Genomic DNA, 11,671 nt, shown 5'->3' with positions numbered 1-11,671 from the left:
AATCACATTTCATTTCTGTACCCTGTCTTAATAATCCCCTTCTTCCTTTGTGTAAAGTTCCTCCCTGAAATAAAAGACGGACACAGACTGAAGCCTACTGCTTAAGTTCCTCCCTGAAATAAAAGACGGACACAGACTGAAGCCTACTGCTTGCAGGATCATGGAGGGTCTGTCTGCCGGTTTTGCATCAAAAAAAAAAAGAGAGAAGATATACAGAGAACGGCTGGTATCAAATTGGGCATTGGGCCCCAGGGCTTGTCACCAGAACTTCAGGCAGCTTCCAGACTGCAGGCTGGGAAACTGGCATCACAGAAAACACCTAAATCACAGGTAAATGTTAGCTGAAACAAGACCTTATTCAAAATTGTGAACAGATCTCAAGCTGCAAACATTTTGAAAGCAGAGCCATACCTCTATGTAAGGATTTCTCTGTTCCCAACCCAAATGACACTACGGTCAAGCCTCTGAACTCCCAGAACCTTTCTACTGTGCCATTTCCTGTTTCCCAAACCCAAGCATGCCCCTGAACCTAAGGCTTCGGGCATGTCCATGACCAAAATAAGGCTCAAGGGAACCAAACAGAGCTTATGAGTGCCTGGAGAGTGGTAGGACCAGGTGAACAATATGCAATCTGTTTGCTCCTCAGATGTTCTCCAGGCCCAGTGCTGCTCTGAGGAGTCCTTTAAGCTTGGTCTCAAGTATCGAGAGTCCTACAATCAGCATTACTGTTAAGATACCAATGAATTCTAATACAGCCAAAAATGTCTGCACCCTAAGCTGCAACCTTTCTGCTCCAAGTAAACCCTCACCTGCAAGTATAGAAGGTTTACCACAGGAACACTGTCTGCTCCTCTACTCAATGTAAACAGGTAAAACGCAGTCTTGGAAGGAGAACAAAGTGTAGGGATAACTTGACCTTAAAAAAGCCTCAGGTGAGTGAATATAAAGAGAAGGAAAACAAGTCAGGTCTACAGAAATCCTTTAGAAGCACCAACACAAAGATTGGAGTCATCCACAAGTAAAAAAGAACTATCTGAAAATATGCAGGAACTTACAAGGTGGTCCTCAGTGAAAAAAAAGGTTATGCATAATCAACCAAAAGCACTCTGCAAGCGTAGTGGTTATGACTTGGGCTGTGAACCTTAAGGTAAGCAGTTGGAAACTACCAGCTGTTCCGCGGGAGAAAGATGAGGCTTTCTATTCCCGTTAAGATTTACAGACTCGGAAAACCCTGTACAGGGTCACTATGAGTCGGAACCGACGCCACGGCACATAACCACCACCACCACCAGAATCAACCAAGAAATCCATCAAAGAAAACAATTTTACTATACTGTCCTCCCACCAGGAAATATGGAAAATTATTCAATGTTTTTAAAAAAAAAATTTTTTTTTTTTTTAAATGTTTTCAAGTATTAAGCCAGCTAGCAGCTTTTCCCAGATAACAAATTAAGGCTGTTATTTTTTCCATTCCTTCAATTTCAACCTCTGTCAATAGAGGATGGATTACTGAGCATGCCTGGCTTTTAAACATCGTATCTACAAGTTTTTATCTATTGATTAAAGAGTTTAAACCATCGTTAGCTATCCTAATTATTGTTATATTGTTGTTGCTGTTAGATGTCATTTAGTTGATTTAGACTCATAGCAACTCTATGTGACAGAGTGGGACTAACTGCCTCACTGTGTTTTCTAAGCTGCAATCTTTGCGTAGCAGTTCACGAGGACTTTCTCACAGAATTATTATTATATCTAGACTTAATTCAGTTTTTCATATTTCCTATTTTCTAATTATACTTTTTACTTGTTTCTTTATTCCTTCTGTCTTGTCTTCCATTGAATTTCCTTTTGCAAGGAGGACAGTTTGCTGGTTTCCTCCTAATAGTTATTCTCTTACTCTTCTTCTTCAGCTTAATAACCTAATTCCTGCTAAAATGCATTTCCTAGGTTAACAACGAGCAATATGCAGATGATACAACCTTATAAATGAAGAAGACTTAAAATACTTACTTATGAAGATCAAACACCAAAGTCTTCAGTATGGGTGGCACCACAATACAAACAAAACAAAAATCCTCACCAATGAACCAATAAATAACATCATGATAAATGTACAAAAGATTGAAGTTGTCAAAAACTTAATTTTACTTGGTTCCACTATCAATACTCATGGAACCAGCAGTCAAGAAATCAAACGACATACTATATTAGGAAAATCTGCTGCACTAAATTCAACCATTGAAGAGCAAAGATGTCATTTTGAGTACTAAGGTGCTCCTGACCCAAACTATGATATTTTCAATTGCTCATATGCATGTGGAAGTTGGACAATGACTAAGGAAGACCAAACAAAAATTGGTGCATTTGAGTTATGGTGTTAAAGAATAGTAAAAGTACCATAGGCTGCCAAAAAAAGCCCCAAACAAATCTGTGTTGGAAGTACAAGCAGAATGCTCCTAAGAAGCCAGAATGTGCAAACTTTGTCTCTCATTCTTTGGACATAATATTAGGAGGGACCAGTCCCTGGAGAAGGGCATCATGATAGATAAAGTGGAGGGTAAGCAAAAAAGAGCAAGACCCCCAACGAGATGGACTGACATAGTGGAAGCAGCAATGGGTTCAAGTTTAACGGTGAATGTGAGGATGGTGCAGGACCAGCAGTGTTTGATTCTGTTGCACATGAGGTTGCTATGAATCAGAACCAACTCAATGGTAACCAACAACAAACCTCCCTTAAAGTCACGTGTGTTCATACAAGCTGGCCAAAGAGATCTCCATTGATGTATTAGAATCGACAACGATTTTTATTTTCCCTCATCAATTACTAGAATTTACAACTACATATGTTTTCCCCCCAAGAGAAAGAGTTCAGCACATTCTCATTTTTTTCTGCTGTTCACCACTTGTCTCCTCATCTACCTACCATGTTGAGATGACCAAGAATTTATTTCTGGATATTGGTAAGTATAAGTTGCTTTTTATAACCTTTTATTGTTCAATTTTTTTATTGAAGTATTTATTACCTAGAGATGTACAAAAATCATGTTCATTCAGTCTACTCTTCTAAAACCATCCCAGAATTCATTCTTTCTCTACTTCTTCCTGCTTTGTGTAATCATTTCCTACTTTCCCCAAGGATATTTATTATTCTTATTTCAACTTCTTATGCTGCCTAGAACATGAATTCTGTTCCAAGTAGCACAGGCTGTTCACTTGTCATTCTTCTTTTTATAGCTTTACTCATCAGCTTTATGTTATAGTTACTAGTGAGCTATTCACCAAGTGAGATGGCACCATTTCTCCATTCACATGTACACCCCACAGCCCTGCCCTATCCAAGAGGCTCCCCACTCTATCCAGGGGCAAAGTCAGTCTCAAAAGAATCAAAGAACCTACCACCTCAGAGGCCTCACCCTTCTGAAAACTCCAGCCACCAGACTCCTACTGGTCTTCAACCCATGCTTGCTTCTGTGCCAGGAATTTTATACCTGCTGTCACTTCTCTCTTAACGTTATTTCCCAAATTAAGTACCACAGTCACTGCTGACTCCCTTACGTTCCTCATGACCATGTTTAAAGGACACCTCAGAGGGGCCTTTCCCACCATCCCTTTAAATCTGTCCCTCTCCAAAGCCTTGCTGTTGTTATGTGCCGTGGAGTCGGTTCAAACCCTGTACGAAGCCTAGGACTTGCTAATTCTTTTCCCTGACTTTTCACCACTGAACACCTAAGGGGTTTTAAAAAGTTTGTGGTAATCTAAGAAGACACCAACAAACAATCATCACTTAAATACACTACCACCACAAAAAGTTAATGGAAAATTTTCACTCTTTTAAATTCACTTTTCCATAAACTTACTTAAGTCCCCTCATTATGTATTTTTCTTACTTATCTGTTTATTTTCTGCTCCTTGAGAACAGACTTCACTTTGCTTACTGCTATATTCTTTCTCAGCATCTAGACAGTACCTGACACTATGGAGATGGAAAGTGCCTCAGGAATTTCACTCTGAGCTCACCCCCCATTGTCGTACTTCACCAGACTACTTACACTTCCTAGGTACAGTAAGCCTTAGGCCTTAGGGTGTAGAAGGGATGGAGAGAAATAATACTGAGAAAAGAAAATTGTCCCTTGATTTGAACACTTTCAAGTCTTTCAAATGCGAGCTGTCAACCACACCTCAAATTGTTATCCAACCACCTTCTGTTTCCTCAGGGGATTCTCATGTTTACATCATTTTCTCTCAGTTTTGTGGCATCTCCAACTCCAAGCAGTGGTAGTAGCCTAGGAGAGTATATTAGTTTCCTAATGCCGTTGTCAAAAATTACCACAGAACAAATTGGAAATAATAGGAAAAATGACACTGTAAAAATTACAACCAGTGGGAACCTAACTCACTGTGAAACTTTCACCTAAAAAAAAAAGGGAGGGGGGAGGGGAAACTACTACAATCTTAGTAGCTTAAAACACAAATTTAGTATCTTATTTGAGGTTAGAAGTTCAAAATGATTGTCAGAAGCTACAATCAAACTGTTAGCACAGCTGCCCACATTCCTGGGCTTATGGCCACACCAATCTTTCACATATTGCATCTTTCTAACTGCATCGGTCTTCACATCTCCTGACTTGCCTGCCTCTATCTTCCAATTACAAAAGGCCCTTGTGATTACCAGGGACTTCAAAAAGTTTGTGGAAAGACTTCATCATCTTTTAATTCCATTTTGTCATGAATTTTCTGAAGCCTGGCTCACCTAGCTAATTCAAAATAATCTCCCCATCTCAAGATCCTTAACCTAGTGACAACTGCAAAGTTCCTTTTGCTATGTAAGGTAACAACAGCCCACGTAAGATTCCAAAGATTCCAAAAATAGTGACATTTTTAGAAGTCACTATTTTGTTTATCACAATTATGTCACCTTTTCAGAAATGGGCAAGCAGGGGTTCTTAGCCTGAAGACCATGTTATGCATCAGGGGGTCTGCAGAACCGCTGAATTTCTTTGCAAAATGCTCTGTGTCTTTATGGTTACTTCTCAAGGCTTGTGGCTTTTCATGGTTCCCAGAGGAGCTGTGAGGCCATCAATGTGTAACTGTCATTGTCTTAAGGCCCAACTGAAGAACAGATTACCACTGTCCCAAAACTATCAGAACACAGATATAATTTCCCCATATTACACCACAAAAAAAATCCATTGCTTTCTTTCCTCTCCTAAAAACAGGATCACTTCCACACACCACATAAGCATCTTATGAGATAGATGTGCCTGGAGTCCAAGTTCAGTAGCAGACTAATTCCCCCAACACAGTTCAAGAGGAACAACGACAAAGTCACAGGCCACTGGGAGACTGGGATAAGATCAAACTATTATATGTAAGCCATATGACACAACTTTCTTTTATAGCTAAACTTCTTACTATGTTGTTGTTATTGTTAAGTGCCGTTGAGTCAATTCCGACTCATAGCAACCCTGCATAGGGTTTCCAAGGGTTTTAACTGCTGATGTTGCGGTTCACAGTCCAGTGCTGATCCTACAGTGCCACACCAGAAATCTAAGCCTCTTACTCTAGGTGGAGAAAAAGAGTTTGACAAAAACAAAGCCACCTCTTGCCAAGGAAACATTCACAGATCCCAGTCCTTTCTATTCCTTTGACTCTCATTCTCATCTAATGCTGAGATACCCTGACATGTTTCCTTTAGGTGAGTGCCAGGTTAAGTTGTTTACCAAAGAACAGGACCTTCATGCAAGATACAGTTTTTTCATCTTATTCAGAACAATTTTTCTTAGCAAAAACAACTGCCTTAGGAAAAGGTGCTCCACCATAGGGAGGAAAAGTTTACTTACTTTGACGGCAGCGTCTGCCTGGGCCATGTACCATCTTCATTCTGGGGCTCAATTACTAGCACCTGAGTGAAAGAAGGAAGCAAATGAGAAAAGAGTAAGCTATCCTTCTCCCACGTGCTTAAAACCAGAAAGTACCTGGCTATATTCTCTGGGCAGAGCTATCTGCTGGGGTATGGCCTGGGCCCTCCTACCTGACCCTGGTACAGCCCAGCATCCTGGACAGTGTTGTCCAACTTGCTCAACTGCTCGTAGGTGTTACTCATGTATTTGTTCCAAAGCCGCGTCTCACGCTCCGCAGGGATGTTGAACAGTTTCCGCATCTCCTTCTCAATGGTTGCTGGAAACAGGCAAAAACAACATTCTGGGCTTTCTCTAGATTTACGGCTAAAGAAAGCCATGGCTAACTAACACTCAACCTTCCTTTTCAGGTGTTCAGAAAATACTCTGATCAAAAGTTCTGTGTGACATCAACCCTTGGCTACCTCTAAGGGCCATTTTCTTCCATGGACACCCTATTGTTCTCACAAGCTCAATATGCTTCCTTCCTCTTTGTATCTTTCTCTGATGATGTGGGTCACATTTATTGCACAGAAGCAACATGGAAAAGTGTGAAAACTTGTCTTTGGTGTTAAGACAGATTTGGTTTCAAGTGCCAACCCTGCTGCATTCTAAGATTCTGAAAGAGATTAGCCTCGCTGATCTGCATTTCATCATTTATTTATTACCATGCTTCAAATGGGCAGGGCGCATTCCCAGTGTTTTACAGAACACGATTCCCAGGAATGCCTTACCAAGACAACCCCAATGGTGGGAACCACAGCTCGGTATTATGTGCCTGATGATGTGAAGATCATGAAGCACCTCCACCCCACCCTGCCATCAGTGCATCCCCTGCGCTCTCACCACACCTGGGACCCGAGCCCAACTACTCACCGATGGTGTCTGCCTTGCTGAAATGGCAACTCAACACATTGGTGGGATCGCTGTTCTCACAGAGCTTCAGTTCCAGTAAATATACCTCTACTTTACAGTGTTTGACAAAGAGGCCATGCTCGACAACCTGAAGACAATAAGTATGGGTGAAGGGGCAACATCAGGTGGTTTCACACCTGAGCAGTCTTGGAAGCAACAAGCCTCAGCAGTAGCAAAAGGCAAAAACCACATCATAACCAGTTTCCTACAGATTTAAAAAGTCCTCCAGATTCAAAAGCTTCTGTCCCAAGTGTTTAAAAATCTTTTCCACTCATTAGGACCAACCAAGAACATCCTGTGCCCTTGATGGAAACAGAGCGAGGCCCATTCCTCAGAGGTTTTAATGCAGAGCTGCTATATCAGCGTCTCCAGAAAAGTTTCCAAGAAGTTAGCTTTGGAGAGGAAGGTCTTGTTTCAGACACAGCACAAATAAACTCTTATCAACCACTCTTTCTCCTTAACATACATCCCTAACTATGAAGAATTACTTTTCACATCTATAATAGAGCACTGGGACAGCCACCCAGATAATGGTAATCACCCAAAGTATGAAAGCCAATTAACTCATTAATTGAGAAATAATGATTAGAAAAAAGGAACTACACTTGCCTATTAGCTAGAGCTTAACATCAGAAAACCAAAAGGGTTTTCTCAAACGGAAAGAAGAGAAAAAAATTCAAGCCCTGATTTGGAATATTAAAGGATTCTATGAGCAAAATACTGAACGAAGCAGGCAGCAACAAAAGAAGATGGAAGAAAAACACAAAGTAACTGCATTAGAAAGAACTGGTTTGTAATTCAGCCATTTCAAGAAGTTCCACATAATCAAGAACTGGTTAGCACTGAACAAAAACATACACACTGCATTGAAGCTACTGTCGAAAAACAAAGCTCCATGAAATAACAGAAAACAAAGTGAAATATGTGAATAAATGAATACAGCACTGGAGGCCCTCACTCACGAATGCCAAGAAATTTAGAAGACAGCAACCTGGTCAACTAACTGGAAGAGATCCGTATTTATGCCCATTCCAAAGACAGTAACTCAACAGAACGCAGAAATCACCAAACAATATCATTAATATTACATGCAAGTAAAATTTACTGAAGATAATTAAAAAATGGCTGTATTAGTACACTGACAAGGAGCTGCCAAAAATTACAGCAGGATTCAAAAGAGAATGTAGAATGAGGCGCAACAGATGGATCTTTACTGAAAGCAGAAACTACAAGAAAGATGTTTACTTGTGCAAATACATTCAACTGTGTGGATCATAACAAGCTGTGGATAACATTGTGAAAAATGACTATCTACAACACTTCATTGTGCTCATGAGGAACCTGTATATAAACCCAAGAGACAGTCATCAGAACAGGAGATACTGAATGGTTTTAAATAAGGAAAAGGTGTGTGTCAGGTTGTGTTCTTTCCCCATACTTACTCAAGTATGCTGTATGCTCAACAAATAATCAGAAAAGCTGGACTATCTGAAGAAGAAAATAGAATCAAGACTGGAGGAAAACACATCAACCTGCAATATGCAGATAACACAACCTTGCTTACTGGAGGTAAAGAGCACCTGAAATACTGATGAAGATCAAAGACTGCAACCTTCAGTATGGATTAAACCTCAATGTAAAGAAAATAAAAATCTTCATCTGGACCAATAAATAACATCATGATAAACAGCGAAAAGATTGAAGCTGTCAAAGATTTCATTATACTTGGATCTATAATCAACTTTCACAGAAGCAGCTGTCCAGAAATCAAATAACATTAGGCAAATCTGCTGCAAACAAGCTCTTTAAAGTGTTAAAGAGGAAAACAGTCACTTTGAGGACTCAGGTATGCTTGACACAACCAAGCCATTGTATTTTCAATCGTCTCATATGATCCAAAGTTGGGACAATAAATAAAAAAGACCCAAAGAAAAATCAATGCATTTGCATTATACTATTGATAAAGTGAAGACTCAAAAAAGTTATTTAAAAAACGAGAAAAATATCCCAAGGAGATGGGACTGACATAATGGCAGCAACAATGGGCGCAAACCTAACAATTCTGAGACTGATGCAGAACTGGGCAGTTTCATTCTATTGGATATTGGCTCACAATGAGTCAAACAACTCAATGACAGCTAACAACAATATCAGACACTAAACAATAATAGGGATGCCGCAGTTCATCCTGGAGACCTGGGAATCATGATGCCTCACAGGGTTCACTGATTAGAGGACTAGAACATAAAGGTAAAGCTCTGGACAGAGTGCTCTCGACAAGGCAGCATTGTTGGCACTTAAGGGGTATCTGCAGAAGGCTTGCATGCCCCCTAACCTTGTGAACTCTTAACCTTCTCAGGGACTCAGTTTGCAAGCAGGAGAAAAAGGTAGCACTGACCCTGAATAAGCAACACTCGGGAGCATGGTATCTGGACTGCAGCTTTGTACTATTATGTAAGCGGGGGAACCGCATACTTAGCTGAGTGAGAAATTTACCCAAGGTCTAGATACCAGGTGTACGGTTGGTTGGTTATGTGCCGCGGAGTCGGTTCCAACTCATAGCGACCCTGCACAGAGTTTCCGAGGCTGTAAATCTTTACGGGAGCAGAAAGCCTCATCTTTCTCCTGCGGGAACAGCTGGCAGTTTCGAATTGCTGACCTTGCGGTTCGCAGCCTGATTCATAACCACTACACTACCATGATGAAATAAGCAGAATAACTGTGGGAGTCACACCAGTGGTCTCTATGAATCCTGGCTACCACGGGGGTTTCTGTCCGAGGACCAGATTTCCTTCAAGAGGCTAATCATCTCTGAATGCCTGCCTTTTGAGTTAGTTACGCAACAGTATGGCCAAGGACTCTTAACCATAAGGGGAAATCAGTGCCAGAAAAGTTCAAGATAAATACACAGCAGTACATTATTCTATATCCATATACCCCATGTGAACTTTATCCCACAGACCCTTCCAGAAAGTGTTCTCATGGCACCACTGGACACACCACATGCTACTAGGCAGCATTAAGCGCTATAACAAGCTGGGTAAGCAGTCTCACTCACCATCACAACCATAACTCCATAAGGAGATCCAAAACTAGGTCTCACACATCTTCATTCAACCACTTACATCCATCCCGTTACTCAGGAAAGGAACACCAGTCAATGTCCACAGTAATAATTCACATACTCACTTTTCTGACGATGGGCTGCTGGCCTTCAATACAGCCATACCAGTTTAGTAATTTATTCCAGGCCTCAGTTGGAACCAATACATAATCCAGTTCATCAATTAAGTGTTCTTTCAAGGTCTGACTCTCAAGATCTGAAAAAGGAAAACCACCCATAACTCACTGCTCTTATCGCCAGAAATGTTTGTAGAGAAATGTATTTTGCAGAAACAAAAAGAAGTATCTATAAGAAAAAGGCACAAAACTCTAAAATTCTGTAACTGGCCACAGCAAAGAGCAGACCTGACTTCTCTTTGTCCATAGCCATGTTTTCTTAACGCTTGATGAGGAACTTAAATTTCTTTTAGAATGGGATGGGAAGGTATAAAAGAGAAAAACTACAATTTACATTTCCAAAGAGCTTCTAAAAGATTTCACAACTAAAACTGTTAGTTATGAATATTTACTACAATATTCTGCCTAATGATAACTACATTAGTCACTGTAGTCTTCCCTTGAAAGAATTATTAAGAAAGCAAATAAACAACGCATTCAAGTTTATTTTAACAAATCATTTCCCATTCTTAGTTTTAAATGCCCTGATCACAGCCCACCTGGACAATCCCCTGTGAAAGGAGAACCTTATTTACTGTGTGAACCATTTGTTGTATACCCACTAGAGAGAGGAAACATGCAAGGGGAGTCAGAACATGAAATACCCATGGTCTGAAACACACTTCTTCAACCAAAGGAGAACCAAGGAACACTGATCCCCCCTCCCAACAACAGAACTTTCTGGACAAGCCCATGTCAATCAGCACACACTTCCAGAACACACAAAATTAGGGAAGCAAAGAGTATCCAGTGGGGCAACTCATCTGAAACTCATGGCAGACAAGACTTTTAAAAAAAAAAAAAAAAAGAATTAATTAATTAATTAAACATAGACGCACACCACATTCTAAAAGTGGCTGGGCATTCTCACCACTCCTGCCATCAATTTTCATCTCATTAGATCTTCTGTCCCTCTCCAGGGGCAGATTTCTGACTTGACCCACATCTGCTGCTCTCATTTCCAGAGCAAAAAGAAACAACTTTGGAGGACAAGAATGCCAAGGTGTAAATAAAATGCAGACACCCCCATGACAGTATAAATATTACTCAGTCATAAAGAGAAATGAATTCATGGTACATGCTACAACATGTATGAACCTTGAAAACATTTGGCTCAGCGAAGTAAGTCAGACACAAAAGAGCATATACTGTATGATCCCACTGACATGAACTGTGTAGCACACTCAAGTGCATAGAGATTTAATTTATAGTGGTTACTGGGGTGAGAAGAAAAAATGGGATAGTACTGCTTAATGAGAATAGATTTCTATTTGGAGTGATAAAAAAATGTGGACATGGATAGCTGTGATGGTTATACAACATGATAAATATAATTAATGTCACTGAATTGTACATGTAAGAAGTTAAAAGGGAGGAACAAACAAGAAGGCAGATTAGGTGAAAGTGCAGTAAAGGAGCCCCGCCAGCAATAACACAGAATACCCGACCAAGCAGGCTCAGGGGATGGTCCCAGAACTCTGAACTACATATAAAGGAATATTTAGAAGGTTGGAAGGCTTACACCTGGGGGAATTTGTGGCCGAAGCAAAAAATCCATTGTTTTCTAATTCAAGACACTC

General features: G+C 40.4%; 1 protein-coding gene across 4 annotated transcripts in view; it reads right to left on the bottom strand.

Moving 5' to 3' along the window:
* USP4 (ubiquitin specific peptidase 4 (proto-oncogene)) overlaps window positions 1-11,671 on the bottom strand; it is a 73,393-nt gene that overhangs the window by 53,391 nt on the left and 8,331 nt on the right. For all 4 annotated transcript variants that reach the window (XM_006873609.1, XM_006873607.1, XM_006873608.1 and 1 more), the window contains exons 3-6: window positions 10,002-10,132; window positions 6,774-6,900; window positions 6,032-6,177; window positions 5,841-5,902 (exon numbers count right to left, since the gene is read on the bottom strand). In XM_006873609.1, the coding sequence (XP_006873671.1) occupies window positions 5,841-5,902; window positions 6,032-6,177; window positions 6,774-6,900; window positions 10,002-10,132 (466 nt within the window). The remainder of the gene's footprint in view (window positions 1-5,840; window positions 5,903-6,031; window positions 6,178-6,773; window positions 6,901-10,001; window positions 10,133-11,671) is intronic.

The sequence above is a fragment of the Chrysochloris asiatica genome, unplaced genomic scaffold (assembly GCF_000296735.1).
Source record: "Chrysochloris asiatica unplaced genomic scaffold, ChrAsi1.0 scaffold00246, whole genome shotgun sequence".
In the NCBI taxonomy this organism is placed as follows: Eukaryota; Metazoa; Chordata; class Mammalia; order Afrosoricida; family Chrysochloridae; genus Chrysochloris; species Chrysochloris asiatica.
This window is presented reverse-complemented; position numbering and strand designations above follow the sequence as displayed.